The sequence below is a fragment of the Lutjanus erythropterus genome, chromosome 14, assembly GCF_056507025.1.
Source record: "Lutjanus erythropterus isolate fLutEry1 chromosome 14, fLutEry1.hap2, whole genome shotgun sequence".
Lineage (NCBI taxonomy): Eukaryota > Metazoa > Chordata > Actinopteri > Lutjaniformes > Lutjanidae > Lutjanus > Lutjanus erythropterus.
Window position 1 is genome coordinate 20,289,672 of NC_139330.1, and position 24,899 is coordinate 20,314,570.

The 24,899-nt window shown below is 37.9% G+C and overlaps 2 protein-coding genes across 2 annotated transcripts; one reads left to right on the forward strand and one right to left on the reverse strand.

The window, feature by feature from the left end:
* The first annotated feature begins 129 nt into the window (after positions 1-129).
* bnip3 (BCL2 interacting protein 3) lies at positions 130-5,321 on the forward strand. Its single transcript, XM_084736731.1, has 6 exons — positions 130-293; positions 725-896; positions 999-1,059; positions 2,525-2,631; positions 2,970-3,119; positions 4,723-5,321. Exons 1-6 carry the CDS (start codon positions 251-253, stop codon positions 4,763-4,765), a joined length of 576 nt encoding a protein of 191 aa, XP_084592857.1. The 5' UTR covers positions 130-250; the 3' UTR covers positions 4,766-5,321.
* Positions 5,322-5,385: 64 nt separating this feature from the next.
* On the reverse strand, positions 5,386-12,346 carry LOC146315511 (serine/threonine-protein phosphatase 2A 55 kDa regulatory subunit B delta isoform). The gene is made up of 10 exons (XM_084736730.1): positions 12,170-12,346; positions 11,898-11,972; positions 10,654-10,751; positions 10,359-10,524; positions 9,436-9,548; positions 9,172-9,349; positions 8,905-9,069; positions 8,058-8,227; positions 7,258-7,349; positions 5,386-7,079 (listed from the first exon to the last, which is right to left on the reverse strand). Exons 1-10 carry the CDS (start codon positions 12,174-12,176, stop codon positions 6,800-6,802), a joined length of 1,344 nt encoding a protein of 447 aa, XP_084592856.1. The 5' UTR covers positions 12,177-12,346; the 3' UTR covers positions 5,386-6,799.
* Positions 12,347-24,899: the final 12,553 nt, after the last annotated feature.

The window sequence follows — 24,899 nt, forward strand, 5'->3', positions numbered from 1 at the left end:
AGACTTGGCAAGTTTATCAATGTTGTTCGGGATGCGTGTGCGCGAGCTCACACGCTGTTATGGGTCGTAGGTTGCGTGCTGTGCGTGGCCGTCTCACAGCCAATCACGTTTCAGATAAACACAACGTTGCGTCATTGTTATTGTGGTAGTTAGAGCTCCAGCTGCTCACAGACATTTCGCCACCATTTCGCTCATATTTAGGCCTCTAAAACCGCGTAAACAAGTGGACCCTCAAGATTATACCAGCACGATGTCGCTCCAAAAGGACAATTCATCAGACGAGAGTTTGCAGGGTAAAGTATAAACGACAAAGCAGCTTCTAGCTCAACAGTTTTGATGCTAGTGCTAGCCTACAGTTAGGAAAACACGAGGTAAACTGGGGTTAAATTAGCTAACCTAGCCTGAACTCGAGGTGTATTGCTAACTTGCTAGATCAAAACTGAACGTTACTATATTATTTTATTGATTTATAAGACGTGGTTAAACCGCAAAGAGGTCAGCACATCGACCTAGATATTAGGTAATGAGGCTTATGTTGCGAAATCAAAATGCCTTCAGGCCAAGGACAGTCAGTATCTGTTTATTGTTGTACTGTACCCCCAGCCTGCGGGGTATTCTGGGTATGCTGCGGTCCCAGCATATATGGGCCAGTGATACAGTACTGAATACCCATCAGAGCTCACGTGTAACCACCACTGTGTGTGTGTTTGTGTGTTGATTTCAGGTTCCTGGGTCGAGCTGCATTTCAGTGGCACTGGCTCTAAAAGTACCAGTCACCACGGCAGCCAGGAGCAGATCCCGACGTCCATCCAGGAGGGTGACGTGGAGAAAATGCTGCTGGATGCACAACACGAGTCGGGCAGGAACAGCTCCAGAGGCAGCTCTCAGTGCAACAGGTCCGTAGAGGAAAAGGGAAGCACAGGTTACGCGTTGCGTAACACAGGTTGTCAATTTAAGAAACGGTGACCTAATTTGTGGCGTTGTCTTCTTCACAACAGCCCACTGCGAGCACAGACCCCCCTGCTTCTGTGGAGAGGCTCAGAGGGAAACAGCTCACAGGTATATTTGTTGGAAGTATTAATCAGATTACCACTTTACAATAAGACAACCCATGTCAGTGGTTTATAATTAGGTTATTAATATGTTTGTAAACTAATTATAAATAATGAATTATATCAAAACAATTATAAACAAGTTATGACAGTTTTCATACATCGATGTGGACTCACTATTTGGCAAGATCCAGTCACTGCTTACTACTAATTATACTTACAAATGAGTTACCAGAATTTATAACTGGCAAAAGGGAGCTGTATTGTAAAGTGTAAAACAGTGCATGCTGAAAATGTCAAGGTAAACAATATTGCCAGAGCCTTGGGCTACATTCACAATGACTGAAGTCAGTTTTTTCATAACAGTGTGAACAGCACAGATCACATGGAATCTGGTCTTTTCAATTCTGATTTGGGCCACTTTCATATGTGGTCCTAAATCAGATCCATATCTGAAATTTTGCAATGCAACCTTGGTGTGAACAGTCATATCAGAATTCATGTGACTTTTAACATCAGGTGCACTCAAAAGTGGACTAAACCAGATTTTCTTGCTCTTATGTGACTCGGGTCTAATATTTTTGCAACAGTCATACCAGAATATGTGGCTTTCAGGTAATTCACTCATCTGGACTGCCTTGCCAGAAGATTCTTAGGGGGGCTGTGATGCCATTCACATTAGGATCCCAACACACACACCTCTACACACAGAAATAGCAGCAGTTTTCCACAAAAATCCATAATTAACAATTTATCTCTGTCCTCATCACCTGACAAATTTGCTGGCTTCCACTGCACATAAACTTGTACACACTGACTTCAGTGATCTCTTTATTTACTTTCTTATGACATTGTCTTTGTTCTTTTGCTCATGTGGGTCAGTTCAGGACAGCGAGCAGTTCACACTGGAATCTGATATTGGCTACATTTAAAAGATAATATGAACAGCCAAACAAAAAAATCAGATCTGATCAGTAAATCTGGATTGAGCACTAAGGCCTGCAGTTTGAGTTTAGCCAAAGTCTACAAATCTGGTCATTTGCTATGTTAATGTGAGCTGCATGATGAAACTTTTTGACTATTAAGACATGCTGACGGTGTTTAAATGCTAGTAATTTATTAACAAATATCTGAAGCTGACAGGTTTAACTGCTGGCAGCAAGCAACAGGTCACTGTTGCCCTTTTATCTAATGTGTTGTAACAATTTATTAATGATTTATAACATGTTTACAACCTAATTATAAATCATTTACAAATCATTTATATAGGTAGTCATACAATAATGTGGCAACCTGACCAGTAATGAAAATATATGTATCCTTGTTTTATTAAGTGTAGTTTTATTTAATATTTCACATGTTTTACAGCATAAAGTTGTTTTTAATCATTGAGTCAGTCGTTATTACTGATTCCCAAGTTGTTGCTGGATGTGTTCTGACAGCATTTTATTATCCCCAATCGGTATTTTTAGTCGGATGAAGACTTCCAAGAAAGGAGACGGGAAGTAGAGAACCTGATGAAGAAAAATGCTGATTGGATCTGGGACTGGTCCAGTCGACCTGAGAACAATCCACCAAAGTATGTAGCCATCACTACTGGTCACTCTTAGTGCTGTAGTCGGTGTGATTTATTCATAAATCTAATAAATACAATTTTTTCTGGATTTAAATCACAAGTAATTACTACCAATAGGAAAAATGGAAGTGATTAAAGAGTAGAAAGAATTGGACATGGGATTAATCTCTTACACATACACTATAAGCTTAATTCTATTTATTTTATGCTACAATTAGTAAGATAAGTCATGGTGATGATGATGATGTCTTTGTGAGCTGATGTGTCAGTGTGACATTAGATCAGCACTCATTGATTTTAATGAATTCAAAACAGTGAAAAATTAATGTGCTCCTCTGTAGGGAGTTCCTGCTGAAGTACCCTAAGCGCTCGACCTGTCTCAGCATTAGGAACACCGCCGTCATGAAGAAGGGAGGCGTTCTGTCAGCTGACTTTTTGAAGCTTTTCCTTCCCTCATTAATCATCTCTCACATACTCGCTGTTGGCCTAGGGTAAGCAAGACCATTTAATCTCTCACTCTGGCAATATAAAAGTATCTTAAAAACTAAAAACACTTAATAGGAACCTCTAGAGGCAATTGCAGATGGATCTTTAAAGAACTGTTTAAAGCCCTGGTTTTTGACCACATACAGTAAATTCAAATAAATAATAGTGAAATTTTACGAACAGATTAAAAATTCATTTGGTATTTTTCAAATAATTATACATGAAAACATAGATTCGTTTCCCCACTGTTCAGAAATGTCGCAGATGCAAACAGACCTTTAATTGCTCCAACACAACATGAATAATTTAGTGGTTCACTAGTGTTAGTCTCTGTATTAGATGAGCTGTCAATCAATTCGAGAGCCACATGTCCCAGTCTTGTGTTTTGGTTTTTGGTTGTGGGACAACAGTTATATTTACATCTGTGTTATTTAGAAACTTTGATCTGGCTTTTGTGAACAATATTAGCACAACAAAGAAAATCACCACTGAAACAATAAATATGCTGATCACAATATAGCAACATTGAATAAATGGTTGAATAGGGAGCCAATGGGATATAATACTACATTGTGTTAAGTGTCTCAGATTTAGTGGGAAAATTATCAAAATAAATTACTAGCATCTTCTTGGCTTTGTTCCTAACCACTCAGTTTGGTCTGGTTGGTTCCAACTATTTTGTCTTAAAATATACAAAGATATGACTTGCTTTATTTGGAAATGTTTTTTGGTACTGGGTGTAATTTATCTTTCTCGTAGCGGTTTTAAAACCTTTTCTGGCTGAAGAAAGATCAACCCCACATCCCTCAATATTTTGTTTCATCAGTCATTGGGGAAGCAGCTAATAAAAAAGTTGAATTTTAGTGAAATAAAGGTCAGCACAGTAGCATCAGCAAACTTGTTTACTGTTATTTTCCCTACATAAATCACATATAGACAGCGCACAACCAGGGCCTGAAACACTAATAAAATCACTGTTGCTGGTTAAAAACCTTAGATTTAAGTTTTTCAGAGGATTATTTTAGCACACTGTGTGAGGAAAAGGCATATTGACATACTCAATATTGCCTGTAAATCTCTGTGTCCCTTCTCCTTACCTTGCTTTTCTTGGAGAAATGAGTCCACTGATTGGCAAGAAGTGAAATACTTTGATATTTATAGCTTTTTGATTGAATCATTAGGTAAGATACTCATTTTAACTGAGCAAAAATCAAAACCAGTCCTTTCATACCTTAGTTAGCCTCAACCTCTACAGTTTGCCTGGAAAAATTAGCAATTGTAATTTAAGCATAGTGTTATGAGTGTCAGGATCCTGCTGATGCCTCACGTCTATATCCACCATTTTTCAGTTCAGACGCTTATAAACACTTTGTGGTAGTGTGTAGGGTCTGGATCCGAAGTGGGGCCAAAGTCAATGGAGAGAGGTGAACTGTTTCTCTCTCTGGCGTGGGTGGGACTGTGTTCTGTCTTTACTCATTCAACTTCATTTCACTACATATTTCTCATGTGCAGTGACTCAGTGCCCCATCAGTGAGGGCTGCCCTGTAGTTTGAGAACTACCACTCTACTCAGCACCATCTGATTTTACGTTTGTCTCTTCTTTTTTAGGATATACATTGGGAAGCGTCTAACCACCCACAACACCTACTAAGTAGGATGAATGTGTGTTGTGACACCTTGTCACCTCAACGTGACCATCTTGGCATGCCTTAAACGGGACCTTCTGAATATCAAGGGAGATGTGGCCATGTGACACGGTCCAATTTGACCGAGTGCCCCCTGTCACTCACATCAGCGCAGCGAGGATCTGTCATTGCTGTTTCATGGTGTGTGCACACTCCTGAACACAACAGTGACCAATCCTCTGCTCCTTGCTGTGGTCCCTGTCCTGGCCTGGAGATGACTGTTTCGCTGCTTCCTGCTCCTTAAATCTGCATGTTAGGGAACTGATATTCACTGTTCATTGCTTTTTCTTTTTGCAATGAGAAATCAATTTTGATTTAAAATGATGCTCTGTCAAATGATTTCTGTTAGATCAGCTGTGGATAAAGGAAATTGTTTTGACTTTTTGTCCAAGGGATCATAAGCATAGTGTTTAAGTGGCTGCATCCATTGATTGCTCTATTTGTGCAATTGTAATCAGATATCTTACTAAGAACTGTTATGGTCCATTTTATTCACAATGTTCAATAAAAGTTGGAAAAACATACACGGCCCGGTAGTTAATGTGCAGAAACATGGAGTTTATCAAAGGAAAGGACCACATGCAGATGAACACAATTAAAATTTTATTGAACTTTGGTCAAAATAATAAACAAGTGAATACATTGCCACCATGTTAGGAATCAATGGACAAAGACAATGCATTATTATGTGTTTGTTTTAATGTCATCAGTATATGTTTTGTGTAGTCAACCTTCATTTCTGCATTCACAACTACGGAGATAAGATCCACATTTGCAATACGCGGTTCAAATTTTGGGTGACATCCCTAATAAATGAATAAGGGCACATGTATGAGGCCTGTCTGAATTTCCTACTTATTACATGAATCGGAGGCACTCTATCACATAAACTGTATGGTGTGCAATTTTCCTCCTTTGTATTTTCATAGACAGCCACATGTAGCAGCAGTATATGAGGACATAACTCTATAAAATAGGATTTACAAATAATGCACATGAGGTTTGTAAAACGTTTGGGGACATAACTTGTAGCTGTCACTGATAGAAGTAGGTATTAAGGCTGCAGATTCCCTTTGTCCTGGGCCCCATCTTGTGCCATGTAGTTTCCAGCCTGCATCCTAAAACATGGTCAAAAACTAGAAATTAATCTCTTGACACAAACACATTATCAGTCGTCTCCAACAGTGGTTCTGAAACTGGTAGCCCCGAATAGTATTTCCATAACAAGTTTGCTTGAGATCTGCTCAAAGACAGTGGTGTGACTGGACATTTTTCCACCTCTCTACAACATAAAAACATGCAAAGCAATAAACATGTTTTAATACATACTTCTAAATTTAAAAACACATCTGTAGTTTTAGTTTCTTTTATTATGTGGATGACAAGGTGTACTTGAGTAGATACAGTCAGTGAAATTATGTCACCGTATTGGACTGGGGTAAAGTAAGAGGAGGGAGGGGGGAGAAAAGAAACAGGTCCGCTTTCCAAATTCATGGCCTCTTCCACCAGTAGTTTGGCCTGAATACATGGCCAATGGGGGAATGTTACAGTTAGGCTTATTGGCCATTAATCCGTGCTTCAGAGGGCCCAAAAAAATCTTTGAGATGATGTTACAACTTTGACAAGACGTCATTTTGAGGGCTTCCGAGAGTTCTGTCGTTAAATCATGAAATGAAGGCTTTAAATGTCAACACAAACACCAACGTTCAAGAGTTTGACCTCTAGGGAGTGCCATTCCGTCAATTAGACCCGAATTGGACTTTCTGGGTCAGGGGGGCATGTTGATTGCCCTGGTGCCAAAGGCAAAAACAACCTAAGCTCAGACTCAAAATAAAACAGGCCTATGGATCAACCTCCTGTGGCAAAAAAAGTAGACACGTGCTTTCGAATTCTTCACCAGGAGGACAACGAGGCTGTTTTCTTCTTATACAGATAGACAAGTAGTAGGCTTAACTACACAGGTACGGTAAAAGCCCTATCCTCTGGAGCCCCAAAATCTTCTAGTTGATTTTGTCCTGGAAAATGTACAAGTTGTTGGTGGCTGCCACAGCTATCACGTTATCTTTGGGGTGCCAGGCAGTGTGGAGGATCTTCTTGTTGAAGTCCAGGCTGTCTACGCTGATCTCATCCTTCTTCCTCTTGCCGCCAGTGGACACTTTGCGTGGTTTGAGTGTGGCCCGTGGTTTGCTGCTCTCCCGGGACGCCTCCAGTGTGATGTCCCGCCTGGTGTTACGGTCGAACATTCGGAAGAAGTTGTTGTAGGAGCCAGTCATGATGGCACTGATGGAGAAAGAAAATGAAAAATGTTAGTCTACTTTAACTCGAGGGAAAAAAACACCATGTCACCAGTGATTGATATAAAATCTATAATTCGGGAGCACAAAACAATACAATATACTAATGACCACAGGCCAGTAGCAGGTGAAACATTATCATATGCAAGAACAAGGACGCTTACCTGTCACTGCCATTCCAGCAGCACTCGAACTTGTCAAAGATGCAGTCATTTTCATACAAGGAGCAGAGTTTACTGCGTAGGTATTCATGGACCTGAAACAAAACATACAACTTAGCCTAAATATTCACTTAAGAATATTGACTGTGGCTGTTTGGATCTAGGTGCAGGAGAGCTCATCCAGCTAACACAATATTTGGCCCGAGTACTGCACTTTTACTCCATTTTTTCACATCAGTGAATGACTAGCCAGACACACGAGTGAGGCTATCAGTTTTGTGAGTCATAAGGATCTTGCATGCCATTAATTGAAAATCATATCCCGATTATATCCTTTTGTATTTCTGTATGACCTTTTCATTTTTATACAACCATTTCATTACTGGTTTCAAGAAAATATTTTTGCAAAAATCATGTGAATTTTTGGATTTTAAGAAGACTGTAAACTAGGAATAAAAGGGTATTATAATCCTCATGTATTGTGGAAATTAGACTGTTCAATGCCTTGATCAGAGGAGGACAGTTTAGTACAAGGCCCGATTTAAGATGTCACATAAAGTCAGACAGACCATTTTAAAAACACCTTAGTGCATACTTTGCTCTCATACATGTCAGTTATATTTGAATTCATTAGATAAGTAGAGTAGTGTAAAGTTTATTGTCCCCCAGGGGAAATTTGTCTTGGGCACAGTGCTCTAGCTGTTGCTTCACATAAAAACAGCAGACATAAGCAGCGTTCAACATCACATCGCACGAAAGCATCATAAAACATAAGGAGAAAATAGTGACGTATGTTTATGCACCTGATACGTCTCCACTGGCCGGTTCTCCATGTTGAGGTCCCAAACTTTGACGGAGAGGTAGTCACGTGTCATCATATAGCGTCCGCTGTGACTGAACTTCACGTCTGAGATGGAGGAGATGATCTCAGAGAAAAAGGATCGGCTGCTGGGATCCTCAGGCTCCTCAAAGACTGAGAAAAAAAAGAAAAGAACAGATCCTCATGATTCTGAATCTAAAAAATTGTTCCCACCATGGACTTTGTTGGCCTGCAATGACTTCAAATAAAGAAATCCGTATTTTATAGGGCTGGGTGATATGGACAAAAGTTTATCAGATATCACAACTTTTCATCAAATACAACAGTGATATTGTTACAATGTTGTTGGGATGACTATTGGTGCTTTCACACAATATTAACAAAATTAGATTTTTGAGAAATACTAATGAATAAAGTGAATATAATGACAAGAAAAATTGAACAGCTAGAAGATATCCAAAAACTGGGATATCTAGTTTCATATAATGATGTCAATATAATATCCATATTGCGCAGCAAAGGTATTTTAGCAAGTGAAGCAACACATCCATCTTTTTTGTAAACAATAATGAATAATTTGAACATATAATCTAGAAAATATCAAATAATAAATACCAACGTTACAAATTACCAGATCCAACAGTTGTCTTCTGACCAAAAGTCAGAACACCCTAAATACCATCAGTTTCTAGAAATATACAAGACAAAGTAAAGCAGGAAATCTAAATGTTTGATAAACTGTTACGAAATTAATCATTACCTAATTGGTCTATCAACATTTTGATCAATTAATAGACCAAAGATTGCAGCACTACAGTGGAGGTACTTACACTTTGAGTGCCTATCGCAGAGTGCTGCTGCTCGCATGTCACACAGGCGGATGGTGCCTTTGCTACTGCTGTACACAAATACATTGCATTGGTGTGGATGGCACTCAGCAGCTGTGATTACTTCTGTCAGTTCCTCCATGTTGGCGGGCTTGATGTCTACAATATCTGGGAACACACTGTTAAGGAACCAGCAGTCTTATGTTTCATTATGATACAATGCAGAGACTGTGAGCCACATATCTGTTTACTGATGAAGAAAAAGGATACTAAAACTTCTGTCTGTGATTTCCAAGTGCCATAGATTTATTCTTAGGTCATCTGCGGAGAGGTACGTTTCATGATCACTATTTACAGAAATGGAATTAATGTGATAGGTGTGCGCATTTGCAAAGATCCTCCGTGGGCTTGCTTCTACCATGAGATCCATTGGCATCAGTACTGGTACCTGAAACACACGACATGCGCTTTTAACAATGATTTTAAAAGGTCGTGTTCAAAAATGAGATATGTTCGGAGTATGACTAAACATACCCGTAAAGAGGTGATTCTAAAGGGGTCTCTGAGTCGTCCGTCTTCATCTTTCAGGTTGTAACCTTCTGCTCGTTTATCTCTTTCACTTATTTTCCACAATTTGATAGTTTTATCTGACAAAAATGGATAAAGGAAGTTGTTAGATTTAGAGGTCAACAACAATGAACCGATCGGAATCAAGTTAAGCCATGAACAAGGATACATAAGGGGATGTTATGCACTGTTATTTTTAGGGCAATCATTGGTATATTATTTATTATTGACATTTACTGAGATGCCTGACTCGACTCTGATGATATTTATGATGGCTGCTTAAGATGATCTTAGACTGTTGTTGTTGTCTGGTGTGGTTTTAATGGATATATGTTTAATTTGTCTATATGTTCTGTGCTGTACCACAAATTGCTGTCAGACATCAAAGTACAGCTCAATCAATATATCGGTCGAACAATTTTAAAGACCCAATATAGGCCTACCATGGCAATATCAGTCTATTTTAGTCAGTACTGGTACACATGTTGTCTGATATGAAACTATACTGTACTACTATGGTGTATATTTAATCCTTTTACTTAATTCATGTTTAATATGTGTGTACAACTTAGAATGCTGTAATTGACCAATCAGATATCAGGTGAAAGCTTACTGTTTCAGTACCCTGATATTAATTTTGACAATAATATCTTTAACTACTTCTGAGGGATCATTTCAAAAAATTGTGTGTTTACATATATATTCTATATTCTGTATAAAGACATATCAGCCAATATATGATACTGGAATTTTTTTTAACTCCCTAATATTGTTATCGGCCTCAACAATCCAGTATGGGTCGGGTCCTACATTAAGGTTTTCTAAGTCTAAGTACACATTAAAATTCTAAAATCAACACATAATCAAAGCAGTTAACAGTAAACTCTTACCATTTGTCGAAAGTAGAAAGTGAGCAGCATTTTGTTGGGGTAGCCATCTTATTTTATTAATTTTTTCCTCGATTTCTAAACTTTTCAAATAGTCAAATTCTGGCTCGTGACTCTGAAAAGTGCTATAGACGTTGTACTCCCCGCGCAGGTGTGGACGATTCTTAGACTGAAAACAAATATAGCAAACATGTATCAGCCCTTATATACATCATCATTGCAGCAGAGAGTCAGCATGTAACTTCGGACACGATACTGTTAATAAAGATATTGATCTGTAAGTCCATATAAATCTTACCTCCTGTTCATGTTGAAATATCACTACTCTGCCTCCTTTATCTCCAGTTGCAAGCAATTCTCCAGAATAGTTGAACTCAACTGTTGAGATTATGTCAGCTGAAAACAGACATAAATCAAGAGTGAATCACACCTAAGTGCACAGCTTTCCGGGTTATAGTCAAGGAAATGAAAAAGAAGGGAAGGACATTACATCACCAACGAACATTTTATGCTCCAGACTTCAGTGTCAGTTCTATTCATGACATTTGGTGACCAACAGCAAATAAACAAATATGTGCTAGGGCTGGGTGACAAATTGATATTACATCGCTATTGTGATATATGAGATACTGTCTTAAATGTAGGATATTGTTATAAAGTAAAGTACCATAAAGTGATGTAATTCTATGAGCTTACCAGACTGTTCGAGCTGTACTTTTACTTGTCATTTCCCATTGAGTCATTATATCCACATTACTCATGATTATTTATCAAAAATACTTTCTGAAGGAACAAATAGCCATCCCTACAATATTGACACAAACTGTCAATATAGAGGTATTAGGTATCACCCAGCTCTAATGTGCACATTTCGATAAGTCAGTCAGCATGCTATACTTTGAAGTGTGTGTTTTTTGTACTTTAGAGGCATTTCTTCATCAAAGGTCATACAACATAAATACATTGGGCTTTAGAGTGCTTTTCCATGCATATCCATCTGACACAAAGCAGAGCATAGGCTGTTTGTTAGTGAAGTAATTACCCTTTTTTAAAAAAACAATTCTGTAGTTTGGTTCTAGTTTTGGTTCTGTTGACAGCTAGAACAATGCTACTGTCTGAGATTACAGTCTAAAGGCAACGACATTTTTCTGAAATAAATCACCAGGCACACTGACAGCCAAACACGCACAACACGTACACCCATTCACGTATGAATGAATGAAAACAAGCATGATGTCACTCGACAATTTATGGACGCAGCACATTGACGTCATGGACACGGTCGCTCCCCTTTAATAGCTTAGCCACCACCTAGCATACAGCTAGCTAGCGACACACAGTTAATTTACAAAGGAAAGGGCGTTAGTGCAACTGATCCACTTACACACTCACAACAGCCACGACAGCTGTCTTATATTAACGCCTGTTTGTCCCTCTAGCTATCGTGCATCTCGTGTGAAGCCCCCAGAGCATCATCATCAGACCATCCAGCTAGCTGCCCACCGATTTAGCCTGGCCGCCAAGCTAACGTTAGCTACATACCTTCCGCAACATCTTCATCTATCGCTCCTTTTACTTGAGAGAAACACCACTGGAAATCATTTCCTCCTGCAACTCCTGTAGAAAGAACACAGCGTTAGTCTGTATCTGCTTCGCGTTTCGTCTGGCGGCAAAATGACCTGACAGTGACACAGTTTGACAACTAGCAACTTAGCTAGCCAGCGCCGCTAACGTTGGCTAGCTAACTTGCAGATTCAGGCCATCACACACACCAAGTGAGGTGGGTCCCTTTCCTCCCTTCAAAAGTAGCTTACCCGCCATTGCTTCATGTAGCAGCTCTTGCTGTACACAGCTTCCAATACCTGATCAACCAATGCGGCTTGCTCGGAGGAATAGATAGCATCCACAATCAGTGTGAAGACTCGGGTCCAGATCTGTCAAGACCACGGAAATTATCCGTGATTTTTTTCTTCCAAAATGGCGCACAGTACATGGAGAAATGACGTCATGCACACATGCCACATCCTGGCTCCATCCATCCTCCTGAGCATCATACTATCAGAGGTGCATTTAGGGTTTATTTAATGTGCATTCAACTTTATTTCGTTACATTACACATTAATACCTGCTTATTGAGCCTAAAGCCCGGCCAGCTGTCCTCGGATGGGTGGGACAAGTTAAAGGTAAGCCAATAGATCAGGATTTTGATTAAAGTTGAAGCAAACAAATTGAAATAAACAAAAATTAGCCTGCATAAACTGCATAAACCTTATCTCTAGTCTTGTGCTCTCAATTAGGTTTGTTTCATGAATATGATTTGCATAATATGAGTAATTGCTAAAGTGATTGCAGAGATACAAGAAAAACACATAATCCTCTGTTTACAAGTTACACCATTCACGTTAAAACTTTTTTTAATTAGCTTGGTGGTTGCTGCTGATGTTACATATAAGTGTGTCTTAAGTCAAAATTGTATGACACCTTATGTGCACCCCGGGTTGTATTGCATGGTCACTGGGTGACATCTAGTGGAGAAATCATGAAACTCCAGTTGATGTTTGTTGGGGTATGTGTACTTTTCAGTCCTTATCTGGCCTTGTGTATTTTTCTAGTCCTTCCTGAGTTGGTCTGACAAATCAAACAGCCCACTAAAACACAAACACAAGTAGTGTTTGTAGTAATGTAATGCAGAAATTTGAATTTGAATTAATAATTTGTCGAAAATACCATGACTCTTACAGGCTTGATTACAGCACATTATTACTTTTCCTTTTAAATGGATATTATTATCATTGTATTGTCATTGCTGCCATACATAATTTGTTACTATTAGTTTGCAATCAGTTGTATTTTGTGTTCTTAATAACTTTATGATAATTCTATTTCGATTGGCTTGACTCTGTCTGCATGTATATTACTTGTCATCGGTTCCATTTTTGTGTATATTTTTAAATTGCGCAGCATAAAACTAAACCAAAGTAAACTAAATAACCCCCCTGTTCCCAAATTGGGGTAAATGTTATATATATATGTACACATACATGAAAAAAATGAAATAACAGCGTAAACACAGGTGTTACCATTGATTCTAATTAAGGTCTTGTTCCATTTAGTGTAGCAGAGCTTTTCCAGTGAGCCAACATGCACAATAGCAGCACCCTGACTCTGTTTGACCTGAATGGAACAGCAGAATCTTAATTAGTATCACTGGAAAGACTTGTGTTCACTCTACTATTTCATGTCAAAATAGCTACTGTGAAAAAGGTCTATTCTGCTGAGTCTGTCAGAAAGTAAGCCACACATGTCTCCATTTTTTGCGAGCATGCACTCAAAATCACTGTGCAAAAATATATTTACACAAAAATAGATGTTAGAGCCGTGGTAGTTGTTTTTGTTTTTACGCTTATTTTTTCTGTAAACAGTGCTCTCTGAAGGGTTGGGATTGTCAGGAACTGGGAGGAGAAGGATAGCCCACAGGGGCTGATTGTGCAATAAAAAAGTCACATTCCAAAACAAAAAAAATGGCAAATGCTGATGAAGTGTGAGAATATGTAATATCTGGGCCACATTTCAGTGGATTAAATAGAATAAACAGAGATATGTTCTTTTTAGAGCACCAGTTGATGGAAACACACTAATTTTTGCTGAAAAGTGAAATAATGTCCTTTGTTTTCCCAGTTGCTAACATATTCTTGTTTTAATCTGTATCCTTAAATAGCATAGTGGCCCAAATGTGGTCATTAACAAAAAATAATGATTGTTTTTAACCAAATCTTACAGGTCACATGTTTTTGAAGCTGGCTAATCACCTGCACTGACTTTAAATAACCGTGATTATGGGCTCTGGATAAGTATTACACAGTGATTGTCTTGTCTCCACAGTGCTTTTAAACTTTTTTGTTTGCTGCTGTATCTGCAGATTGTCCTGGAGGTGGCAGGTGAATAAATAAGGATGCACCCAGAGAGACCTGGACCAAATCTCACCAAAATCTTCTCTCCCGGTATCTCCCGAGCTCTACATCCCCCTCATCACTCACACAGCGTCCCTCTGGGAGGAGCAGAGCAGAGGCCTGGAGGTTAGGAAGACTGTATCTATATCTCTGTATATATTTATATAAAGGTGGACTAACTTGTACCTGCAGTATCTGTAGAAGTTGGATGGTCTAAGACTATTTATAGAAATGAAAGAGCATGCATAGAAATATGAGATTACATGTCATAAGAATGTAATCAAAAACAAATTCACTAGCCATTTTAATTTGTGTGTTTGGTATAAATTATACGTTTCACATGTGTTCTCTAAATTACTGCTGAACAGTGTAGTTAAACATAGTTAACTACAGCATTTAACAGCAGGGGTGGAAGTAATTAAAAATTACTCAAATTATTGTAATTAAGCAGTTTTTGGGGGGTACTTAAGTATGCATTTCAGCTTATGTAATCTACTTAGTTGTTTCAAAATCATAATTGAGAGCTGAGTGCAATTTGAATTAATGTCCAAACCTATCTGATCACAAATCGACCATTGTAAACCTTGGCATACAGACAGAAAAATGCACTTAATAATGCATTTAACATCAACTTGACAAAGTAACTTTACTCAGACAGTTTTCGAGAAGAATATGTTTACTTAAGTATGTTCAACACCAGCAGTTTTACTCATAATTGAGTAATATTTCAGTAATGTGCCAGTGTGTCTACTAGAATACAAATCAGTCAGTACTCTTTCCAGCACTGTTTAACACCTACTTGTGTATTGATCCCGTTTGTGCTGTAGTTAGTAGATGTGGGGATGCTCGCTTTAAATTAAAAATAGATGGTTCACCAGTGTTTTGTAGAACCATCATTATTTTAAGAACCACTTGAACCTCTGAAGCATCCTTGACTTCTACACGAGGAGCCCTGTGTAGCTCCACACAGCCCCAAATGGGTTTGCAGTTTGGTTTGGTTTTCACTATGATAGCGTTTCCCGCTGACTAACACTGGGTAGCTGTTTGATGAGAGAGTGCAGAAACTGTGTTAGATACAGTAAATATGGACACTTAATGTTTATTAAGCATTAAAGAGTGTGGGTATAGATCAGGGGGTGTTCACCGTGTTGCCCTCAAAGTGCAGGTTGTAAGTGTAAAACTATAAATGTATCTAGTTGTTATTGTATCACATGATGGCCTCTGCGTTTGACTATTATTGTTTTTTAGTAACAACTTAATAATTAATAACTAACTCTGAAAGCAGAAGTCTGAGAAAAATAGTGGTAGTTCTGCAACTAACAATTAATTGCTATTGTTGATTGTCGATTGAGACAGTTCTAGGAATATCTCTGGAAAAAATAGGTATTTTTTGAGATGTTTAGGGCTGCAACTAATGATTATCTTCATTGATGATTAATATGTTCATTATTTTCTTGATTAATTAATTAGTTTTAATTATAAAATGTCAGAACATGGTGAAAAATTGTGTGTTTCCCAGTGAACAAGGTGACGTCCTCACCATAGCAGTTTACTGTCACAGAGGAGTAACAGAAACCAGAAAATATTCACATTTAGGAAGCTCAAATCAAGCAATTGTAACATTTTTTTGGACAAATTTCTAAAACCATTGAATCATTTCTTAAAGAATTTGGCAATTAATTTAATAATTGATTAATCGATTGGTCGTTGCAGCTCTAGATAATGGAAAGCAGGCACTCATGTGTATCCTACAACTATTGTACAATTTATTAAGAAAGAAATATACAAAAAAAGTGTAAGGCAAAGAAAACATACTGACTTATCTCCATTAAACAAAAGCATTTTTTTGCTCTTCCATCTCTCATTTAATTGCCGTCTCTCTGTGTCAACTTTTCTTTTCTTGAACATTTTGCCAGGCTGCAACTATTACCCTCACTAGTAACAACCACGTGACTAAATCGCCACTGCTGGAAACGGCTTTTTGTATCAAGTGTATACTGACATTTAGTAGCTACACAACTTAAGTGCACGGATAACAAAATTATATTCTGGGACATTAGTTTATGGAGACCTAATAATCCAGTAATCCAGCATAGAAATGTATTGCACACATAATTTTTGAAATGAGTCGCTGAGCTGGATTTAGCCCATGGGCCTTGAGTTTGACGCTTGGGATAGATAATGTAATAATGGCCAAATCAGAATAAAGGATACTAAATACTGCTTTTTAATTTTTAATTATTGAAACTGTGAAAATACATCAGAATCCAGAGGTGGTTTTGCCTGGATGTTTCAGACTATGACCCATATGTGATTAAATCCATGTTGGATACTCTCTGATCACGTCATTGTAAGATGTCAAATCTGGATCATATCATATATCGGGAGTTAAGATATTTTTCTGACATGACTGATGCCATATTTTGAATGTCAAACTTATGCTTCAATGACAAAGAGTGATGATATGCCACAGATGTAGTTATATTTTGGCCACATAGTGAGTCTATAGTATTTCAACATATGGCATGAGTTTACTAGCATACTTGGATATTTTATTTAATGTGTATTTGTATTTGACCTGCTATAAAGCATCAAATATCTCCAGATATGCTCCAGATCTGATGCAGATTCTTGCAAGGATTTAAAAATGATATCTCTGGATTCTGGGGTATTTTGCACAGTGCTTGAATTTTTACTTGCATTCTAAAATTTCTGCTTTTACTATATTACACTTACAAATAAGAATAAAAAAAGGCTCATAGTGCCCTATTAAAAACATAAGAAACTCTTTGTATTCACCATCACAATGTGAAGGAGGTACGTTTGACTCAAGCCCAATTGGTGATTTAATAAACCGTACAGCTTAATTGTTGTGTACATTAGCTTTTTCACATTTTTACAAGTTCAGTGTTGTGGCTGTGACTGTGTGTGTGTGTGTGCGGGTGTGTGTGCTGCCGTGCCGTAGCTTCATCAGGTATAAGGAGAGGTGTTGACTTTATTCCGAGCCTCCAGTAACACCACTGACTCTGATAGTTCCCCATCCCTGTGGGAATTCATTATAAGACAGCTAGAGGCTGCTTGTGGATGGTTACTGTGCTGCCCGTATGTTAACTTGTCGCTATCGCGCAAGGCAAACATGTGGTGCAGCTGCTTTCTCTGGCTGTGGGCAACCTGGAGAGATTGATTGGTGAGCCTTCTGTTTTATCCAGGATCAGGGCCACATTCAGTAGACATGGTGCCTCCGGAGAAGCAGCCATTTTCCCCAGAAAATATGGCTCATTACCAGCACAGACAAAATGAAGGTATATTGACTTTTTTAACATCTTACAACACACCTATTCCTGAGCCGTTTAACAACAAGCATTTGTCATCCTGGAAATCTTTACTTCGTTTTATTCTCGTGTAACTGAATACAAAAAAACTGATTTTAACATGCGCTCATCATCTTCAGACCAACTACCGTCCTCATCTATTTCAGTTTGAATTTACACACACGTAAATACCCATACACACGCATTTGCACCCCGCACACAAACACAAGCATACCCTTCCCCCACGTTTGGTCCATCAGACAGTTTTTAACACAAACCATTGGCCAGTGGATGTGTCTGCTCTGCTCTGGGGCATAAGCTCTGTCCAGACCCTCAGTCTTAACTCTCTCTCTCTCACACACACACACACTCATACACACAAACAGCAAAGACAAACACAATCAATTATTCAAGACTCTTGTTTTGGCTCATGTGTGTTTTTTTTTCTTATTATTTCTGTTCTGTTGTTTCTATAGCATCCTCTGGCAGCCTAACAGCCAGGAGGGCCCGATGAGTGAGATATGAGGCCTGATGACTTGAGGTCTGTGTATGTCTTTGTAATTTAGATGGCAGAGTATAATTTGCATGCAGAGCCTTCGACATAGTCTCATTGTCTGAAGGAGATTATCCTTGCGGCTTTCTCACAACTGAGGGGTTGTCAAAGACCTGGCTTGGAAGACAAACCTTTGTCTCCGTGTTTATTTCCCCCATGAGTGGAAATTTTCAGCGTGGTCATTCGGTGTAGTTAAAAACCTCACACTGAAGCACACAAGCGACCAGTGTGAACGGTACACTGTCCTTTACTTTGTGTTATTTCAGATGTGCCCCTTCAGTAATACAGTGCTCCACAATAAGGACCACGCGCTTGCCCTGGGCAAGTAAAATGCCACATTGGGCTAGTAAATCTTGCAGAAGAATTAAAGTATTAAACTATTGTGATAATCAATTATTGATTCAAGTAATTTTTCATGCAAAAATGGCAGAAAATGCTGTTTCAGCCTCTCAAATATGGAGAATTTCAGTTTTTCTCCATTTATTATCATATTAAACTGACTATCTTTGGGTTTTTGACCGACAAAACGAGACATTTAAAGACATGATCTTGGTCTTTGAGAAAGTGGGATGGATATTTTCACTATTTTCTGATATTTTACAGACGTTGCAGCCCTAGAATAAACATGACAGTTAGCTTTAGTCTTTGTTATTATTTGATAACCAAAAATTTGTACAGGGGCAAGTAAAACTCGACCTCGGCCAAGTAGACTTCTGACCCGTTTGCCTGACCACACAATTAGTAATCAAGAATTAATCTATAAAATATTTTGATAATAGATATATCGTCAAAGTAATCTTTCATGTAAAAATAGTAGAAAACACTGTTTTCTGTCTAATGAATAATGAGAATTCCAACTTTTATCAGTTCATTATCCTATAAAACTGAATATCTTTGGGTTTTGGACTGACAAAACAAGGCATTTGAAGCTACTGCAAGGACCTTTTATCTGGTTATAATACCATCTCAATTTAATACTGATACAACTGCAGACAAGACCATCAGCAAGAAGATTGTGGCTTTTTTTATGTAGTTATTTTTAATGGCTGCCACCTGGTCAGATTCTCCTTGAAATCAGATAAAACCAGCCCGTATTTATAATTTCCCAAGCAAGTGAATGGAACTTTGGCCAGTTAAAATGAAGCAGGAAGAAGAATTTTTTCCATTTCCATAATTATATTTTTGGCATTATATGTTACAGTTATGGTTATGTCCACTGGGCCTCCAGAATCAACAGAATATGAAAGCTGCTTGTCGTAGCTTTAAGCACATCACTTGGCAATTAACTTTAGTCTTTGTTTTGATTTGATAGCCGCTAATTAATAAAACAATTTATACAGTAAAATTTATACAATTTATACAAGTAAAAAATTAATTCTGGCAAGTGGATTTCTTGCCACTTGCTTGACCAGGCAAGTTAAAAATACATCAATGTTAAACCTTGTAAAATACAGTGTGTAGTGTATATCTTACATACAGGGACTGTCATCTTCAGTTTGCAAATGTGTGCACTAGATGGCACTATGGCACTTATTATTCAATGCCAATACATCATTTCCATTTTGGAGGATAAGTGTGTGCTGCTGACACAAGTGATGATCACAAACTGCTTGTTTTCCCCAAGCTGATGTTGATATTATCATGAGAAACTCCGCATCCACTCACATTTATTAATTAACTGTTTTGACCTTTAAGCACAAAGCAATTGTTTTGATTCTGGCTGCCATAGTTTGAAGTGAAATATATCTGAAAATACTGAATTGGAGCAGAGCGGACCGCTAAAGTTTTCAATTCTAACTTGACAGATACAAGATTTTTTTTTAAGGCTCAAGTGAACATCAAACAAAATATACCCTCCCAAATCAATGAAAACAGAAAAGAATCACATTGAGGGGATATATTAGATGTGAATCCGTGCAGCAATGATGTCCTTGTAACAGATCATATTGTAAATAAGATGGGTTAAATTGCACTTGTAGCTTCCCCTCCAAACAGTCGAGCTATTCTCTCGGGGGGACAAGAGAGTGCTGCAGACTCTTCCTCTAATAACGCAAGACAATGAGATCCCAGCTCATAACATAGGCCTCCACTATATAGAACAAGTATTGGGGGCTTAGCAGCTAATAAAGTGGCAAGTCTTCAAATCCATGTCAGAAGAGCAGAGCGCCACAGGGACCTTTCATAACACTTGTATGTGCAGGTTCAACTGCAGTGTAAAGGTTACACATCCACATTGCACTGATCTAACCTGATGAGTTGCCTTAAGCCCCACAAATTTCAAGGCTGTGTTTCTTATTTAAAGACGCAGAAGTGAATAATTCTCACTCTCTAAAAGATGACAGGGTGTAGAATGAATGTCTGACACGTGATATAAAATCTACCATGAGTCCTCCTCTAAGGTGCAAGAAGCACTGTAAAAAAAAAAAATCATACTCATGAACTTAAAGGAAACAATGTTTTTTTACTCAAGTTAATTAAACTTAAAATTTCTAGTATTTATTTTGAGAACTTATAAAAATGAGTTCTTCTAACCCTGAATTGTTTGACTTTAATGATGAGTTGAATGAATGTACTGTTCAAAGTTCAATCAACTAATTAAATAAAGTTTCTAAAGAAACATGATAAGCATATTTGCAGACTTCACAGCATGTGCTGTTTGAGAGTTAAAACTCCCCTGATTCTTTCTTATAATTCGAAGATGAAAACTTGCTGTGTTTCTAATGCACTTTAAGATAAGTTATTGTTGTTGTTTTCACAACCATAAAAACACAACAAACATGTTTTCTTAAGTACAGCTGAATAGCTTTTTTTTTTACCAGAAAAGTTTATTTGTTTTGAATCATTACAAAATTGGCTCAACATGCCTTTTCAAGTTTAGCCGACTTAAAATTTTTAAGGCAGCCAGACATCAACCTTTTTTTATGTGAGGACAAATAGTTTATTTTTACAGTGCAGTGACAAAATTTAAATCTCTTTGTTTAATTCAATTAAATTTTGATTGTGTTTTATTTCTCTTAAGCTTGTTTTACTGCATGTTTTGAAAGCAGGGTAATTGTCAAAATGAGCAAAAATTATAACACATCAATTTTGTTAATTGAATCACGCTGCCCTTTGAGTTCACAAACCACAGTCTCAGTAATTAGCCTTGATTGCTTGGTCTGTGCTTCATAAATGGTCTCCCTCGCTGTCTCTCCAGTGAACCTGTCCTTCACTCGAGCACAGACACTCCTCCAGCATTTCCACCCACTTTGTTTGTGAGTCTTTGATCCACAGTATTCCAGTTAAAGTTACACCCATGTGCTGCAAGTTGAAACTTTCAGCATTGTTGCTCAGGGGAACCTTATACCCGTGGCGCCTTCTGCTTTTGTCCTTCCCTTTAGCAACAGAACTCTCCTATGGTCCCGGACAAAAGACTACTCACGACACCATTTTATGATCTCTGTGATGATACCGTTTCCTTCTCCTGCTTGCATGTTACCTCGGTCTGCTCGTCTAATCCGACATGTTAATGTCAAAAAAAACATCATTAAGGGTTCTCCCCTGAGACAGTTGTTGATTTGGAGGAAAGGATGAAGTAGGGAAAGATTTTAACTGCAAATAAGGCAAACAATTTGAAAAAGTGCTTTTTTTATATGGTGCACAAAAAATACATGCACATTAAAGTGTAAGAACAGATGTCACCAAGTTGATAATTGAATCATAAAACTACAACTCTAATTTCTGTTTTTTCCCCAATTAAATTGATGTGCACAGTGAGCTGAACTACACTCATCAGTCCCTCCAGGATTTCGCACGCTTTCTTTTTGGGAATGTTGCTGCTAAAATGCCTGATTTTACAGATGCTTTTCTGAAAAATTGTGATGCATGTTGCTATGTTTTTAGGTATTTTTTTCCAGTGAAATTGCAGGAGCAAGTGAAAATTGCAAAAAAAGAAAGAAACTAAAAAGCAATTTTTTGTATAATTCATTTAAAATCAAAAGCAACTTGTTCCAGGCAAAATAAAACCACACTCTATTCTGAATGGTCCTAGTAACCTTATCAAAAATGCTCAGGACTACAAAATTTTAAACAAAACAATTTGCAGAAAAGTTGCGTTGATTGAACAAAATTGCGAGGTTGTGCAGAATTTACAGAGATTTGTTGAATTTGCGTGAACTGTTGTGATCACAACATTGCAACTTCCAGGAGGGACTGAGTCATAGTGCTCATTGTGTACAGTGGATGACTGTGTTTGTGCATTCGTATATATAAAGCACATATAAATTTGCATGTATGTGCACTAGACATACACATGCATGTTGAGTCTAACTGACGCACGAGTTAAAGCCATTTTCTCCAACAACAATATGATGTGGCGTATAAAACACTTAAAGGCAGCAACAACAAATACGGTATATTAAAACAGAGTGTAAAGTGCTGCAATGTCTTGCCTCTCCAGTCTGTCTAATCACTATGTGAGTGAAACATTCATGGTACACTAGATCAGTTCAATATTTAATTTCTCAACAAAGACTACATGATGGAACAGATGCTCAAACTTTGTATGTTTCTCAGGAGAGCAAAACTCACTTTCATGGAAGCTATTGGAGTACAGAGATTGTGATTATGTACAAGCTTTGTGTTGACTTCTTTGGGCTCCTCACCTATGCACTAAATGTACAGTCATGGATAAATTTAAAAAAAAAAAGATGTTCAAACATACTAAGTGTGCATAGTGAGTCAGTGCTCAAACCATAGGCTGAATACATCAGTTGTTTACATCCAGGGGCAGTGAAAACTCACATTAGTGATGCACCAAGGTTGGCCTTTGCCTCCATGTCACATTTCAAGTAGAAATTTGACTTGGCATGTTTACATAGGATTTCTTCATCTCCCTTTTAAACCCCTATGGGCAAGCTGAAGGTGAGGGGAACTAAGATTATTATCCCCCGTTTCTCTGAGGAGCTTTTCTTTATGCACACCCTCACAGATGTCGACATTTGGTTAGGCGGTGTACATAGAAGCCCCAGATTATCTAGCGCTTCAGGAAGTCTGTTTAGCTAAAGTTAGGAGTGGTTACTTTCCTGCACCTTCCTAATTTACCCTTGTGTTTTGCAACCTGGAGACCCCTGTGCTTAGTCATGCATCTGTGTTAAAGAGCGTGTGAGAGGGAAATATCGGTGATTGAATATTGCTGTCCATTCAGAGGCATAGGTCTGAGTTGTAATGATGTTCACATCAATACTTGTGCAGACCTAGTCGCAGGAAGCGTAACAGATGGTGTACTATATGTCATAATGCTATAAAATCCAACAGGAATTGACAATTGAAATCCCACCCTGGAGTTTGCCTCTTTTAGCTTTGGCATAATCTTCTCAGGATTTCAATTGCAAAGTCAAAGAGAATAGTCTAGCACATGGGGACTAGTTATCTGGGGCAAACGCGGTCTAAGGTTGACAATGCAAAGGCTATGTTTATGTGCATCACACTTGCTATACTGAATGTTTCCCAGAGTGCAAGAACATCCTCCCCTGAATTCTATTCCTCTTCCCACGTCCCAGCGCTGCCGTGGAAAGTAGGCCAAGTGAGCACCAGGGCGTTGCTTTTTTAAGATGATCAGTTTGTCAGTGTGTTTTTGTGTGCGCTCAGGACGGCTATTCATGTGGCTTGACTCTGTAGAACAAAGAGCAGCATTATACAATTTGCAGCAACTTCCAATAGCGAAAGGAAGAGGGAGAGGTTGGAAAAAATAGGGACAGGACAAGTGTGGATGAAACAAAAGACAAAAATCTGGCTTGTACTCTAATTCATTTACTTCCTCTTTTCCACCTCTTTGTTGCAGCAAAAAGGTCCCTTGCCAGTAGCACTCCTCTGCAGGATCATACTGTACTCTGGCTGGCATGGATTATTTTTAGCTATTGCTGTGCAGCTTTCACCTTGACTCCCTCTCTGTCTTGACATCATAATTAACATTTCTGTTAATAGTAACACAGTTCAATATTAATAAGGATCTCTGACTAAAATCAAAATTCAGCTCTATAGAGTGGTAATAAATTGCACTGCATTGCTCATATACTGTATGAGACACCTTTAAGGCTGGGTAATATATCAATATCATATCAATACTGAGATATGAAATTTTGGATATCATTATATTGTGATAAGGCATAAGTGTTGTCTTCCTGGTTTTAAAGGCTACATTACAGTAAAATGATGTTATTTTCTGAACTTGCCAGACTGTTCTAGTTGTTCTATTATTTGCCTTTACCCATTTAGTCATTATATCTACATTAGTGATGATATTTATCAAAAATAGCATTATGTTCAATTAATATTTCATGAAAGCACCAATGTCTGTATCACACAGCCCTAACTACTTTATATACTGTTGGGTAGTTTAATCTACAGCAGTACATCATTTTATATAAGATCATTATATGTTTGAACCATTTTAGAATTTATGGTAAGTTATTTTAGTGAAAATGTATACATCAGGATGTATCTTGCATATCATGGAACCACCTAAAAATTTTGGAATATTATTTGTAAGTCACATCGCCCAGCCTTTACTACTTTATATACTGTTGAGTTTAATCTGCAGCAATGCATCATATTCTATAAAATCATCAGATGTTTGCACTGTTTGAGAATTTACAGTAAGTTCTTTTAGAGAAAATGTATATATCAAGATGTGCATTGTGCATTGAATAGCCAAAAAATATTGAGATTTTATTTATAAGTAATATCACCC